The 17,500-nt window shown below is 38.1% G+C and overlaps 1 protein-coding gene across 1 annotated transcript in view; it reads left to right on the top strand.

The window, feature by feature from the left end:
- Positions 1-1,928, top strand: part of LOC133634990 (noelin-2-like) — a 268,993-nt gene extending 267,065 nt beyond the window's left edge. Inside the window, exon 6 of the mRNA XM_062027651.1 lies at positions 1,199-1,928. Coding sequence (XP_061883635.1) covers positions 1,199-1,873 — 675 coding nt within the window. The 3' untranslated portion in view covers positions 1,874-1,928. The remainder of the gene's footprint in view (positions 1-1,198) is intronic.
- The last annotated feature ends 15,572 nt before the right edge of the window (positions 1,929-17,500 follow it).

Raw genomic sequence — 17,500 nt, 5'->3', positions numbered from 1 at the left:
ACAAAACCTCACAATAATGTCTGAATGCTAAAGACCGCCTTAAAAAACGGAATGGAATTAAAAAAATTTTTACTGAATGAGACACCCAGAATGTACATGAAAATAAAGAATGTGGGATTTACAATATTACCTATGAAGGCTAAAACACCGAATATTGACAACATATGAACATCACACCCCCTCTCCATTCCCCATATTTTACAATTAGGGATGTCCGATAATGGCTTTTTGCCGATATTGTCCAACTATTTAATTACCGATACCGATATCAACCGATACCGATATCAACCGATATATACAGTCGTGGAATTAACACATTATTATGCCTAATTTGGACAACCAGGTATGGTGAAGATAAGGTACTTTTTAAAAAAAATGAATCAAATAAAATAAGATAAATAAATTAAAAACATTTTCTTGAATAAAAAAGAAAGTAAAACAATATAAAAACAGTTGCATAGAAACTAGTAATTAATGAAAATTTGTCAAATTAACTGTTAAAGGTTAGTATTATTAGTGGACCAGCAGCACGCACAATCATGTGTGCTTATGGACTGTATCCCTTGCAGACTGTATTGATATATATTGATATATAATGTAGGAAGCAGAATATTGATAACAGAAAGAAACAACCCTTTTGTGTGAATGAGTGTGAATGGGGGAGGGAGGTTTTTTGGCTTGGTGCACTAATTGTAAGTGTATCTTGTGTTTTTTATGTGGATTTAATTAAAAAAACAAAACAAAACAAAACAAAACAAAAAAAACGATACTGATAATAAAAAAAACGATACCGATAATTTCCGATATTACATTTTAACGCATTTATCGGCCGATAATATCGGCAGACCGATATTATCGGACATCTCTATTTACAATCAAGCAAAATGCAACAAACACAGCGAAATATGAACGCGAAGGGTAAAACAAAACACACATACAATCTGATATATCACTAAAATGTGCCTTGGCTCAAAAAAGGTTGAAAAACACTGCTCTAGTGGACACTTATAGAACAGCAGTTTCATTCCAAAATCCCAGGTTCATCTTTATACTTAGCAAACTCACCCCGCGGGCCGGATAAAACCTGTTCACGGGCCTGATCCGGCCCTTGGGCCAGACGTTTGATACCCCTGATATAGTGTAAATAGGACTTGATCAGTACTGCACCAGTAACCTGGAACTCTCTTTCCTACGACAGGTGTGGTCCATGGACGGTTACTTCAAGGGCCGTCGAGTCCTGGAGTACCGCACCATGACCGACTTCATGAAGGGCCAGAACTTTGTCCAGCACCTCCTCCCGCACCCCTGGGCGGGCACGGGCCACGTGGTCTACAACGGCTCGCTGTACTACAACAAGTACCAGAGCAACATCGTCATCAAGTACCACTTCCGCTCCCGGAGCGTGCTGGTGCAGCGCAGCCTGAGCGGCGCCGGCTACAACAACACCTTCCCCTACTCCTGGGGCGGCTCCTCCGACATCGACCTGATGGTGGACGAGAACGGGATGTGGGCGGTCTACACCACCATCCCCAACGCGGGCAACATCGTCATCAGCCGCCTGGAGCCGCAGACTCTGGAGGTTCTGCAGACGTGGGACACCGGCTTCCCCAAGCGCAGCGCCGGCGAGTCCTTCATGATCTGCAGCACGCTCTACGTCACCAACTCCCACCTGGCGGGCGCCAAGATCTACTTTGCCTACTACACCAACACGTCCAGCTACGAGTACACGGACATACCCTTCCACAACCAGTACTCGCATATCTCCATGATGGACTACAACCCCAGGGAGAGGGTCCTCTACACCTGGAACAATGGACATCAGGTGCTCTACAACGTCACACTGTTCCAGGTTATCAAGACTTCTGGGGACTGAGAGCCCGGCTTAGACTAACAACGTTTGGGGGGGAGGGCCAAAGGGGTACAAGTCGAGGTAAGGGGGATCGTAGGTGTATTTTTTATTCCATCATAATAGAGTGCTCACAAAACACAGCAAGGTCGGTAACGGAACAAAATAAAGCATTTCTGTTTTCTTTTTGTGATGAGTCAGCATGGTCCATTTTAATTGTGATGAGAAACAAATAAAACCGTCTTTGACATTTATCACCTTGTACTGCTTCTTCCCTCTGAGAAAACTTTCCCTTTAAGGCAGGGGTCACCAACCTTTTTGAAACCAAGAGCTACTTCTTGGGTAGTGATTAATGCGAAGGGCTACCAGTTTGATACACACTTAAATAAATTGCCAGAAATAGCCAATTTGCTCAATTTACCTTTAACTCTATGTTATTATTAATAATTAATGATATTTACACTTAATTGAACGGTTTAAAAGAGGAGAAAACACGAAAAAAAATGACAATTAAATTTTGAAACATAGTTTATCTTCAATTTCGACTCTTTAAAATTCAAAATTCAACCGAAAAAAAGAAAAGAAAAACTAGCTAATTTGAATCTTTTTGAAAAAATTCAAAAAATAATTAGTAATTTTTCCTGATTAAAATTAATTTCAGAATTTGGATGACATGTTTTAAATAGGTTAAAATCCAATCTACACTTTGTTAGAATATATAACAAATTGGACCAAGCTATATTTCTAACAAAGACAAATCATTATTTCTTTTAGATTTTCCAGAACAAAAATTTTAAAACAAATTCAAAAGACAATGAAATAAGATTTAAATTGGATTCTACAGATTTTCTAGATTTGCCAGAATAATTTTTTGGAATTTTAATCATAATAAGTTTGAAGAAATATTTCACAAATATTCTTAGTCGAAAAAACAGAAGCTAAAATGAAGAATTAAATTAAAATGTATTTATTATTCTTTACAATAACATTTTTTTTTACTTAAATTGTCAGGAAAGAAGAGGAAGGAATTTAAAAGGTAAAAAGGTATATGTGTTTAAAAATCCTAAAATCATTTTTAAGGTTGTATTTTTTCTCTAAAATTGTCTTTCTGAAAGTTATAAGAAGCAAAGTAAAAAAAATTAATGAATTTATTTAAACAAGTAAAGACCGAGTCTTTAAAATATTTTCTTGGATTTTCAAATTCTATTTGAGTTTTGTCTCTCTTAGAATTAAAAATGTCGGGCAAAGCGAGACCAGCTTGCTAGTAAATAAATACAATTTAAAAAAATAGAGGCAGCTCACTGGTAAGTGCTGCTATTTGAGCTATTTTTAGAACAGGCCAGCGGGCTACTCATCTGGTCCTTACGGGCTACCTGGTGCCCGCGGGCACCGCGTTGGTGACCCCTGCCTTAAGGTAATCGACAACCTGTGGGATTATTATTTTTTTTGTCCTAGAGGAGACTGAGGGCACCAACAAAAAAGGAGCACTACAGCAAAGTGGAGACTACGGAGCTAAGGCACAGCAAACTAACGTTTTGTCATTTCTACCCAGATACCAGTGGTAATAATAAAATTAAAATTAAAACTAGAACTAGCACGCATATACCTAAAAAAAGTTTTGTTTTTTTTTAAAAAGGAGGGTTTGAAGCCTTTTTTAAAAGCATTCACAGTCTGTGGTGCCCTCAGGTGGTCAGGAATTTCCTGGTTTTCCCGAAAATCCAGGAATTCCGTAATACCATTTCTCAATCAAAAATGTTACTACTTCAACATTTCTCGACCAATTGGAAAAATTCCAACACCAACCATTTCAACTCATTCAGACCATTCAAGTCTTAACATTTTCCAAATCCTTTCTTTTCCCCGAATTTCCCACATTTCCATGAAATTCCCATTGGAATGAATGGGACATTTTTCAAAGCTCCACAATTCCCACATTTTTCATCCGATTCAAACCGTTCCATCTCCAAAATATTCAGCCCGTTCAAAATGTTGTGTTCTACTTCAACAATTCTAAAAAAAAATTCCCGGATTTCCGAGAATTACCAGTTTTCAGGGACATTTTCCCCATTCAAAATTAATTGTCCATTTTTTAAACTTCCACCATTTCCACATTTTTCATCCGATTCAAACCATTCCACCTTCAACACATTCCACTCATCCTGGAAATTCAAACTATCATTTTTCCAAGTTCAAAAAAGTTCAAGGAATTCCCGTTTTTTGAAACCCTTTTTTCACCCTTTTTTCTGTCAACGACTCCTTTCTCGGGAATTCCGTAATTCAATTTCTCAATTAAAAATGTTATTACTTTAGATTTAAAAAAATTCCAACACCAACCATTTCAAATCATTCAGAACATTCAAGTCTTTTAACATTTTCCAAAAAATTCCCGCTTTTCCCGAAATTCCATTATACCATTTCTCAATTAAAAATGTTACTACTTCAACATTTCTCGACCGATTTGAAAAATTCCAACACCAACCATTTCAACTCATTCAGACCATTCAAGTCTTAACATTTTCCAAATCCTTTCTTTTCCCGAATTTCCCACATTTCCATGAAATTCCAATTGGAATGAATTGGACATTTTTCAAAGCTCCACAATTCCCACATTTTTCATCCGATTCAAACCGTTCCAACTCCAAAATATTCAGCCTGCTCAAAATGTTGTGCTCTACTTCAACAATTCTAAAAAAAAATTCCGGGATTTCCGAGAATTACCAGTTTTCAGGGACATTTTCCCCATTCAAAATTAATTGTCCATTTTTTAAACTTCCACCATTTCCACATTTTTCATCCGATTCAAACCGTTCCGCCTTCAACACATTCCACTCATCCTGGAAATTCAAACTATCATTTTTCCAAGTTCAAAAAAGTTCAAGGAATTCCCGTTTTTTTCACCCTTTTTTCTGTCAACTACTCCTTTCTCGGGAATTCCGTAATACAATTTCTCAATTAAAAATATTACTTTAGATTTTAAAAAATTCCAACACCAACCATTTCAAATCATTCAGAACATTCAAGTCTTTTAACATTTTCCAAAAAATTCCCGCTTTTCCCGAAATTCCATTATACCATTTCTCAATTAAAAATGTTACTACTTCAACATTTCTCGACCGATTTGAAAAATTCCCCAACCATTTCAACTCATTCAGAACATTCAAGTCTTTTAACTTTTTCCCCAAAATTCCCGCTTTTCCCGAAATTCCCACATTTCCATGAAATCCCCCAGTTTAAAGAAAAGGTGCCTGGGGCGGTGTCAGGTCTGCTCCCTCTCTGCTTTGTAGATCTCGGGTCATGACAAGGTCTTCCTGTGGCTGTCCAATAGATCAAAGAAACCGACACCTCCACGGCGCATCCCATCGCAGGAAATAACCCGTTTTGTACACTGTTGATGTGATTCAATGCGCAGTAGTGCGTAAATGTGTTCCTGTATAGTATTTCTCCAGCAATGGTCATGTGGTGACATCAATGACAATAGGTTGTATTCACCTAACGTCACAAAAAATAATAATAAATAAATAAATAAAAAATGTTTACCCAGTAACAAGCGGTAGAAAAATGGATTGATGGATGGGCAAAGACGGACAGATAAAAAAAATTAAAAAATTAAAATATATATATATATTTTTTTTTTACCCAGTAACAAGCGGTAAAAAATTAATTGATGGATGGGCAAAAAAGGACAGATTAAAATAAATGATAATAATAAAAAAAATCATATTTTTTTTTTTAACTCAGGACTTTCCTCTTTGGTCCAGAAGACACGACGTCCACGGTTTCCAAAAACAATTTGAAATGTGGACTCGTCAGACCACTGAAAAACTTTTCCACTTTGCATCAGTCCATCTTAGATGAGCTCAGGCCCAGCGAAGTCGGCGGCGTTTCTGGGTGTTGTTGATAAATGGCTTTGGCTTTGCAAAGTAGAGTTTAAACTTGCACTTACAGATGTAGCGACCAACTGGAGTTACTGACAGTGGTTTTCTGAAGTGTTCCTGAGCCCGTGTGGTGATATCCTTTACACACCGATGTCGCTTTTTGGATGCACGGGCTTAGCTGCTTACGTGCAGTGATTTCTCCAGATTCTCTGAACCTTTTGATGATATTACGGAGCGTGGATGGTGAAATCCCTTAATTCCTTGCAATAGCTGGTTGAGAAATGTTGTTCTTAAACAATTTGCTCGGGCATTTGTTGACAAAGTGGTGACCCTCGCCCCGTCCTTGTTTGTGAACGACCGAGCATTTCACGGAAGCTGCTTTTTATACCCAATCATGGCGCCCACCTGTTCCCAATTAGCCTGTTCACCTGTAAGATGTTCCACACAAGTGTTTGACGAGCATTCCTCAACTTTCTCAGTCTTTTTTGCCACCTGTGCCAGCTTCTTTGAAACACGCCGCAGCCATCAAATTCCAAATGAGCTAATATTTGCAAATAATAACAACGTTTCTCAGTTCCAACATGAAATATCTTGTCTTTGCAGTCTATTCAATTGAATATAAGTTGAAAGGGATTTGCGAGTCATGGTGTGGAGGGAGGTGTGGCCGGCGCGCCTGCAGGAACGAAAGGTCACCGCCTCTGTCTACGGTGCTGAGGACGAGCACCATCGGATGGCATGTGCTGACGGCGAGACACAGCCGACGGGTGATTCGATTTCCCAGGTGGTACGTGTTAATCTAATCATCTGTTGTCTTTAACAGTGAGCGGCCGAGAGCAGGGGGGGGGGGGAGAGGATACGGACGTGACCGAAAAGTCACATTCTCCGGGAGAAAGACTTTGATAAAATCTATGTGCATTAAAAACTTTGTTAAAAACTGCACGCTTGGCTTCTCTGCCATATTTACAGTGAAACTGCTACGAGGAAACTTCCACACATTGTATTCTCTTTTTATTTACAATTTACACAACGTGACAACTTCACTGGTTTTGGGGTTTTTGTAGATTACGAAGGTTGAAAAAGTTACTTAAGGAAGAAAAGCTCAAAATACGCTGATAAAGCTCAGTCTGCCGTGCAGTAAAAGTTCTTCTATTTCTATAAACTCGTCAACTTCTGACCGCTGACATTTTTTTTTTATCCACGTAAAGAAATTGGATAAGACATCCTCGGAAGATAAAACTGTTGTTGGAGCAGATGCACCGCACAGTACGCCGCGTTCATCGCGTGTTATCTGTCGCCGCCTTGATTTTCCGCATCGCCTGCATCTCACAGCCGCCGCATTTATATTCACCTTCCATTATTAATAAAAAGGTGTGTGAAGGAGCGGGACTTCTCTTCAGAGAAATAAAAGCACGCCATTTTTTTTTTGTTCTTATTCTCGTGTAACCATGGCGATCCCATTCATAGTAGATGGCCTTTTCTATCAATAAAGCGCGTCCGTGTGATAAGTCCAAAGTGTGGCGGGCTGACATTTAAAGCGCCGCAAGGAATTGGAAAGCTCCAACAATAGAAAAGCTGATATGGAGATGATAGAAATATAATGAATGTGTGCTGTGTGCTACTTCGAAGTCGAGCCGGTTGTATTCTTGACTAATGAGAAGACTGGAGGTGCAGGTCGGAATGGAAATAACTTATTTGTCGCTATAAGCGACGGGCACCAAAACACAAAAAGCAAGCAGATACTGTAAGTAAGTAAACAGTCTTTGAAGGGCGCCTTAAAGGCCTACTGAAAGCCACTACTAGCGACCATGCAGTCTGATAGTTTATATATCAATGATGAAATCTTAACATTGCAACACATGCCAATACGGCCGGGTTAACTTATAAAGTGACATTTTAAACTTCCCAGGAAACTTCCGCTTGAAAACGTCGCGGTATGATGACGTATGCGCGTGACGTCACGAGGTCAAGGGAAGTGTTTGGACCCAAATCAAATAGCTCTGTTTTCTTCGACAAAATTCCACAGTATTCTGGACATCTGTGTTGGTGAATGTTTTGCAATTGGTTTAATGGACAATGGAGACTGCAAAGAAGAAAGTTGTAGGTGGGATCGGCGGACTACAGCAACACCAACACCAGGAGGTTGTGTTGTGTTTTGAGCAGGATAGCAGACGCACTACAGTGAGTAAGCCCGCCGCCGCATCTAAGTTAGCTTCTGTTTTTTTAGCTTCGAAAAGCTGAATATTATTAATCGTGTATTTACATGTTCATGGTTTAATAGTATTTTTGATCTTCTGTCTATCCATCCAGTCAGGGTTTTTTTTAAATTTAGTTTCTATCTGCATTTGAGACTGCTATGCTATCACGTTGGCTACGTAGCTAGGTTAGCTTCTATTTTTTTAGCTTCGAAAAGCTGAATATTATTAATCGTGTATTTACATGTTCATGGTTTAATAGTATTTTTGATCTTCTGTCTATCCATCCAGTCAGGTTTTTTTTAAATTTAGTTTCTATCTGCATTTGAGACTGCTATGCTATCACGTTGGCTACGTAGCTAGGTTAGCTTCTATTTTTTTAGCTTCGCCAAGCTGAATATTATTAATCGTGTATTTACATGTTCATGGTTTAATACTATTTTTGATGTTCTGTCTATCCATCCAGTCAGGTTTTTTTTTTATTTAGTTTCTATCTGCATTTGAGACTGATGCTATCACGTTGGCTACGTGGCTAGGTTAGCTTCTATTTTTTTAGCTTCGCAAAGCTGAACATTATTAATCGTGTATTTACATGTTCATGGTTTAGAAGTATTGTTGATCTTCTGTCTATCAATCCAGTCAGGGTTTTTTTAAATTTAGTTTCTATCTGCATTTGAGACTGCTATGCTATCACGTTGGCTACGTGGCTAGGTTAGCTTCTATTTTTTTAGCTTCGAAAAGCTGAATATTATTAATCGTGTATATACATGTTCATGGTTTAATAGTATTTTTGATCTTCTGTCTATCCATCCAGTCAGGGTTTTTTTAAATTTAGTTTCTATCTGCATTTGAGACTGATGCTATCACGTTGGCTACGTAGCTAGGTTAGCTTCTATTTTTTTAGCTTCGCCAAGCTGAATATTATTAATCGTGTATTTACATGTTCATGGTTTAATAGTATTTTTGATCTTCTGTCTATCCATCCAGTCAGGGTTTTTTTTAATTTAGTTTCTATCTGCATTTGATACTGCTATGCTATCACGTTGGCTACGTAGCTAGGTTAGCTTCTATTTTTTTAGCTTCGAAAAGCTGAATATTATTAATCATGTATTTACATGTTCATGGTTTAATAGTATTTTTGATCTTCTGTCTATCCATCCAGTCAGGGTTTTTTTTTAATTTAGTTTCTATCTGCATTTGAGACTGCTATGCTATCACGTTGGCTACGTAGCTAGGTCAGCTTATATTTTTTTAGCTTCGAAAAGCTGAATATTATTAATCGTGCATTTACATGTTCATGGTTTAATAGTATTTTTGATCTTCTGTCTATCCATCCAGTCATGTTTTTTTTAATTTAGTTTCTATCTGCATTTGAGACTGCTATGCTATCACGTTGGCTACGTAGCTAGGTTAGCTTCTATTTTTTTTTAGCTTCGAAAAGCTGAATATTATTAATCGTGTATTTACATGTTCAGTCACTGTGAATGTCCATTTCGCGTTCTCGACTCTCATTTTCAAGAGGATATAGTATCCGAGGTGGTTTAAAATACAAATCCGTGATCCACAATAGAAAAAGGAGAGTGTGGAATCCAATGAGCCAGCTTGTACCTAAGTTACGGTCAGAGCGAAAAAAGATACGTCCATCACTGCCTCTCAAGTCCTTCACTGTAACGTTCCTCATCTACGAATCTTTCATCCTCGCTCAAATTAATGGGGTAATCGTCACTTTCTCGGTCCGAATCTCTCTCGCTCCATTGTACACAACGGGGAATTGTGAGGAATACTAGCTCCTGTGACGTCACGCTACTTCCGGTACAGGCAAGGCTTTTTTTTTATCAGCGAGCAAAAGTTGCGAACTTTATCGTCGATTTTCTCTACTAAATCCTTTCAGCAAAAATATGGCAATATCGCGAAATGATCAAGTATGACACATAGAATGGATCTGCTATTCCCGTTTAAATAAAAACAATTCATTTCAGTAGGCCTTTAAAAACAACAAGAAATAGTCCTTGTTGCTACGCAGAATTCTTCGGGAATAGACAAAGAAAAAAATATTGAGAAAGATCACGGAGAGTCGCCTGGTACACAAACAAACAAGCAACAAACCCATTACTCCGAAAACTAGCCAGAGTCACAACTCGGGATGGGTACTGAAATCCGTATCTTTCTAGTGTGTGTGAAGTCCTTCGTCCTTCCGCCGATCGCTGGAACGCAGGTGAGCACGGGTGTTGATGAGCAGATGAGGGCTGGCTGGCGTAGGTGGAGAGCTAATGTTTTTAGCATAGCTCTGTGCGGTCCGGTTGCTAAGTTAGCTTCAATGGCGTCGTTCGCACAGCATTGTTAACCTTCGCCAGGCTGGAAAGCATTAACCGTGTAGTTACATGTCCACGGTTTAATAGTATTGTTGATTTTTTTACCATGGTTTACAGAAGAAATTAGAGCTCATAAATTATCATGTAGAAAACTGGAACGCAAATGGCGCGCGACTAAACTTGAGGTTTTCCATCAAGCATGGAGTGATAGTTTAATAACTTATAAACGCATGCTTACCTTAGCTAAAGCTAAATACTACTCAAATCTCATCCGCCTCAACAAAAACGATCCTAAATTTCTGTTTAGTACAGTAGCATCGCTAACCCAACAAGGGACTCCTCCCAGTAGCTCCACCCACTCGGCAGATGATTTTATGAATTTCTTTAATAAGAAAATTGAACTCATTAGAAAGGAGATTAAAGACAACGCATCCCAGCTACAACTGGGCTCTATTAACACAAATACGACTGTATATACGACGGACACTGCCCTCCAAAATAGTCTCTCTATTTTTGATGAAATAACATTAGAGGAATTATTACAGCGTGTAAGTGGGATAAAACAAACAACATGTTTACTTGACCCACTTCCTGGGAAACTTATCAAGGAACTGTTTGTATTATTAGGTCCATCAGTGTTAAATATTATAAACTTATCACTTTCCTCCGGCACTGTTCCCCTAGCATTCAAAAAAGCGGTTATTCATCCTCTACTCAAAAGACCTAACCTCGATCCTGACCTCATGGTAAACTACCGACCGGTCTCCCACCTTCCGTTTATTTCCAAAATTCTCGAAAAAACTGTTGCACAGCAGCTAAATGAACACTTAGTGACTAACAATCTCTGTGAACCTTTTCAATCCGGTGTCAGGGCAAATCACTCTACGGAGACAGCCCTCGCAAAAATGACTAATGATCTATTGCTAACGATGGATTCTGATGCGTCATCTATGTTGCTGCTTCTTGATCTTAGCGCCGCTTTCGATACCGTCGATCATAATATTTTATTAGAGCGTATCAAAACACGTATTGGTATGTCAGACTTAGCCTTGTCTTGGTTTAACTCTTATCTTACTGACAGGATGCAGTGCGTCTCCCATAACAATGTGACCTCGGACTATGTCAAGGTAACGTGCGGAGTTCCCCAGGGTTCGGTTCTTGGCCCTGCACTCTTTAGTATTTACATGCTGCCGCTGGGTGACATCATACGCAAGTACGGTGTTAGCTTTCACTGTTATGCTGATGACACTCAACTCTACATGCCCCTAAAGCTGACCAACACGCCGGACTGTAGTCAGCTGGAGGCGTGTCTTAATGAAATTAAACAATGGATGTCCGCTAACTTTTTGCAACTCAACGCTAAGAAAACGGAAATGCTGATTATCGGTCCTGCTAGACACCAACATCTATTTAATAATACCACCTTAACATTTGACAACCAAACAATTAAACAAGGAGACTCGGTAAAGAATCTGGGTATTATCTTCGACCCAACTCTCTCGTTTGAGTCACACATTAAGAGTGTTACTAAAACGGCCTTCTTTCATCTCCGTAATATCGCTAAAATTCGTTCCATCTTGTCCACTAGCGACGCTGAGATCATTATTCATGCGTTCGTTACGTCTCGTCTCGATTACTGTAACGTATTATTTTCGGGCCTCCCTATGTCTAGCATTAAAAGATTACAGTTGGTACAAAATGCGGCTGCAAGGCTTTTGACAAAAACAAGAAAGTTTGATCATATTACGCCTATACTGGCTCACTTGCACTGGCTTCCTGTGCACTTAAGATGCGACTTTAAGGTTTTACTACTTACGTATAAAATATTACACGGTTTAGCTCCAGCCTATCTCGCCGATTGTATTGTACCATATGTCCCGACAAGAAATCTGCGTTCAAAGAACTCCGGCTTATTAGTGATTCCCAGAGCCAAAAAAAAGTCTGCGGGCTATAGAGCGTTTTCTATTCAGGCTCCAGTACTCTGGAATGCCCTCCCGGTAACAGTTAGAGATGCTACCTCAGTAGAAGCATTCAAGTCCCATCTTAAAACTCATTTGTATAATCTAGCCTTTAAATAGACCCCCCCTTTTTTTAGACCAGTTGATCTGCCGTTTCTTTTCTTCTCTCCTCTTCTCCCCTGTCCCTTGCGAGGGGGAGTTGCATAGGTCCGGTGGCCATGGATGAAGTGCTGGCTGTCCAGAGCCGGGACCCCGGGTGGACCACTAGCCTGTGCATCGGTTGGGGACATCTCTGCGCTGCTGACCCATCTCCGCTCGGGATGGTTTCCTGTTGGCCCCGCTGTGGACCGGACTCCCGCTGATGTGTTGGATCCACTGTGGACTGGACTTTCACAATGTTATGTCAGACCCACTCGACATCCGTTGCTTTCGGTCTCCCCTAGAGGGGGGGGGGTTACCCACATATGCGGTCCTCTCCAAGGTTTCTCATAGTCATTCACCGACGTCCCACTGGGGTGAGTTTTTCCTTGCCCGTATGTGGGCTCTGTACCGAGGATGTCGTTGTGGCTTGTACAGCCCTTTGAGACACTTGTGATTTAGGGCTATATAAATAAACATTGATTGATTGATTGATTGATTTTCTATCTATACTTCCCGTCAGGGGTTTATTTTTTTTGTTTCTATATGCAGTTAAAGCACGATGCTATCACGTTAGCTCGTAGCTAAAGCATTTCGCCGATGTATTGTCGTGGAGATAAAAGGCACTGAATGTCCATTTCGCGTTCTCGACTCTCATTTTCAAGAGGATATAGTATCCGAGGTGGTTTAAAATACAAATCCGTGATCCACAATAGAAAAAGGAGAAAGTGTGGAATCCAATGAGCCAGCTTGTACCTAAGTTACGGTCAGAGCGAAAAAAAATATGTATTTCAGTGCATTCTAGTCCGTCACTCTAACGTTCCTCATCCACAAATCTTTCATCCTCGCTCAAATTAATGGGGTAATCGTCCGAATCGCTCTAGTGAACAACTGACAACGTCACGCTACTTCCGGTAGGGGCAAGTTTTTTTTTTATCAGAGACCAAAAGTTGCGAACTTTATCGACGTTCTATACTAAATCCTTTCAGCAAAAATAAGGCAATATCGCGAAATGATCAAGTACGACACATAGAATGGATCTGCTGTCCCCGTTTAAATAAAAAAAAATTCATTTCAGTAGGCCTTTAAGGACAAGTGGTAGAAAATGATTTTTTCATCTACTTGTTCATTTACTGTTAATATCTGCTTACTTCCTCTTTTAACATGTTCTATCTACACTTCTGTTAAAATGCAATAATCACTTATTCTTCTCTTCTTTGATACTTTACATTAGTTGTGGATGACACCACGAATTTGGGTATCAATCCGATACCAAGTAGTTACAGGATCATACATTGGTCATATTCAAAGTCCTCATGTGTCCAGGGACGTATTTACTGACTTTATAAACATAATATACATTTTTTTAAAACGATGTGATGCTAAAAAATATCGACGTAATCATAGTACTACCGACTAGATACGTGCCTGTACTTGGTATCATTACAGTGGATGTCAGGTGTAGATCCACCAATGGCGTTTGTTTACATTGTGACGCCGGTAACTTCACCTTTATTTTCACTTTTTAAGCCAAAATTCGTCCGTTCTTCCTTTCCTGTCTAAAAATGCGACGTTACTTCAAAGTTGAGTTTCATTCGAGATGAGATCACCTCCCCCCCAACCCCCCACCCCCCCACCCCCACCCCCACGCCTGCGACTCAATCCAACACATTGACAGACTTCCATTGATTGGAACGCACAAATCAATCAGCCACGGCTCCCTTGGTGTCCCTCAGGGCTCACTCCCTGGTACCCTCCATTAACCCTTCCAGGTCTGGAAGAGACTCCCCCGTCCATTTTACAAGAGCAGAACAGCTGAGATCACCGCGACAAATCCAAAATCAACACGCCGCCATCATCTCAGACTAATCTCCAACCTCAGCTTCTCCTTCTGTGTCAACGGCATCGCCCAAAACTGCCTTCTGGTGCTTTAACGGTCCACGTTTTATGGCCGTGTTTGAAGCTGCGGGAAGAGAGTGCAGATGGAGTAATGGGTCAGAGAACGAGGAGGTGATTTTACACTGATTAACTCCACTGAGAAGCTTACTCGTTAATTTGTCTCTAATTGTGTTTTTAGCTTTCGTCGATTCGGGGCCGGCCGCTATCTGACTGGTTAGTGTCTTGTGAAGGGCGCTGAAAGCGGCGTCACCTCGTCCAACATCGATTGTCTCCCTGATCTCTGTCATTAAAAAATGATGGCGGGCTTTTTGGCGAGGGGAGGAGGGGAGTCAAACAGGGAGACTGTTCTGCGACAAAAAGGACTGACAACAATCCGCCAAGGAGACCTTGATTGACAAACTGACAGGAAGCAGCAGCTGCTCGAAAGAAGTGACGGTGATCGAGTGCGACGCGTTGAACGCGTGAGCTTTGATCGGGCTGTGACGACCACGCTGCAAAAAGTCAGTGGTCAAAAACAAGAAAGAAAAAAAATACAAAAATGAGGGGTATTTTACTCGAACGAAGCAAAATGATCTGCCAATAGAACAAGAAAATTCGGCTTGCCAAGACTTTCCAAAACAAGTCAAATTAGCTAACCTCGATGAACCCAAAAATACCTTTAAAATAAGTATAATCTCACTAATAACAAGTGCACTTTTCTTGGTAGAATAAAAAGAGACCTTTTTGCTCAATATGTTGAAAAATATTCTTAAACCTCACATGTGAATAATGCTGTATAATAGACTGTATTCATATTATTCACATGTGAATAATGCTGTATAATAGACTGTATTTATGTTATTCACATGTGAATAATGCTGCATAATGGACTGTATTTATGTTATTCACATGTGAATAATGCTGTATAATAGACTGTTTTTATATTATTCACATGTGAATAATGCTGTATAATAGACTGTTTTTATATTATTCACACGTGAATAATGCTGTATAATAGACTGTATTTATATTATTCACATGTGAATAATGCTGTATAATAGACTGTTTTTATATTATTCACATGTGAATAATGCTGTATAATAGACTGTATTTATATTATTCACATGTGAATAATGCTGTATAATAGACTGTTTTTATATTATTCACACGTGAATAATGCTGTATAATAGACTGTTTTTATATTATTCACATGTGAATAATGCTGTATAATAGACTGTTTTTATATTATTCACACGTGAATAATGCTGTATAATAGACTGTATTTATATTATTCACATGTGAATAATGCTGTATAATAGACTGTTTTTATATTATTCACACGTGAATAATGCTGTATAATAGACTGTATTTATATTATTCACATGTGAATAATGCTGTGTAATAGACTGTATTTATGTTATTCACATGTGAATAATGCTGTATAATAGACTGTTTTTATGTTATTCACATGTGAATAATGTTGTATAATAGACTGTTTTTATGTTATTCACATGTGAATAAGGCTGTATAATAGACTGTATTTATGTTATTCACATGTGAATAATGTTGTATAATAGACTGTATTTATATTATTCACATGTGAATAATGCTGTATTATAGACTGTATAAGCGCTTTGAGTACCTTGAAGGTAGAAAAGCGCTATACAAGTATAACCCATTTATCATTATTTATTTATGAATAATTCTGTATAATAGACTGTATTTATGTTATTCACGTGTGAATAATGCTGTATAATAGACTGTATTTATGTTATTCACATGTGAATAATACTGTATAAAAGACTGTATTTATGTTATTCACATGTGAATAATGCTGTATAATGACTGTTTTTATGTTATTCACATGTGAATAATGCTGTATAATAGACTGTATTTATATTATTCACATGTGAATAATGCTGTATAATAGACTGTTTTTATGTTATTCACATGTGAATAATGCTGTATAATAGACTGTTTTTATGTTATTCACATGTGAATAATGCTGTATAATAGACTGTATTTATGTTATTCACATGTGAATAATGCTGTATAATAGACTGTATTTATATTATTCACATGTGAATAATGCTGTATAATGGACTGTATTTATATTATTCACATGTGAATAATGCTGTATAATAGACTGTATTTATGTTATTCACATGTGAATAATGCTGTATAATAGACTGTCTTTATGTTATTCACATGTGAATAATGCTGTATAATAGACTGTTTTTATGTTATTCACATGTGAATAATGCTGTATAATAGACTGTATTTATGTTATTCACATGTGAATAATGCTGTATAATAGACTGTTTTTATGTTATTCAAATGTGAATAATGCTGTATAATAGACTGTATTTATGTTATTCATATGTGAATAATGCTGTCTAATAGACTGTTTTTATGTTATTCACATGTGAATAATGCTGTATAATAGACTGTTTTTATGTTATTCAAATGTGAATAATGCTGTATAATAGACTGTATTTATGTTATACACATGTAAATAATGTTGTATAATAGACTGTATTTATGTTATTCACATGTGAATAATGCTGTATAATAGACTGTATTTATATTATTTACATGTGAATAATGCTGTATAATGACTGTATTTATGTTATACACATGTAAATAATGTTGTATAATAGACTGTATTTATGTTATTCAAATGTGAATAATGCTGTATAATTGACTGTATTTATGTTATTCACATGTGAATAATGCTGTATAATAGACTGTATTTATTTATGTTATTCACATGTGAATAATGCTGTATAATAGACTGTATTTATGTTATTCACATGTGAATAATGCTGTATAATAGACTGTATTTATATTATTCACATGTGAATAATGCTGTATAATAGACTGTATTTATATTATTCACATGTGAATAATGCTGTATAATAGACTGTATTTATATTATTCACATTTAAAAAATACCTAAGTGTTTATTGTCTATTGTGAGCGAACTGTGGTGCTGAATTACCCCCAGGGATCAATAAAGTACATTCTATTCTATTCTAAACTTGATATGACACGCAAAGCTTAAATGAAGTAAATGCTAGTGCCATTATCTTGACATAATGATATGCATTACATTTCTTGAAACCAGCAAACGTATACTAAAAACTAATTTATTGTTCTTAATGGTAAGGCAACAAGGCAACCGCTTGTTACTCTCGGGGTCTCCTAGCCGCTCAGGCAAATCATATTGTCTAAAAATACCAATTAGGTGTAATGACATAATCTCCCAAGGCACACCAGACTGTATCTCACGGCACACTAG

The sequence above is a fragment of the Entelurus aequoreus genome, linkage group LG19, assembly GCF_033978785.1.
Source record: "Entelurus aequoreus isolate RoL-2023_Sb linkage group LG19, RoL_Eaeq_v1.1, whole genome shotgun sequence".
Lineage (NCBI taxonomy): Eukaryota > Metazoa > Chordata > Actinopteri > Syngnathiformes > Syngnathidae > Entelurus > Entelurus aequoreus.
Note: the sequence above shows the minus strand (reverse complement) of the source record. Positions and strands in the feature narration are given on the sequence as shown.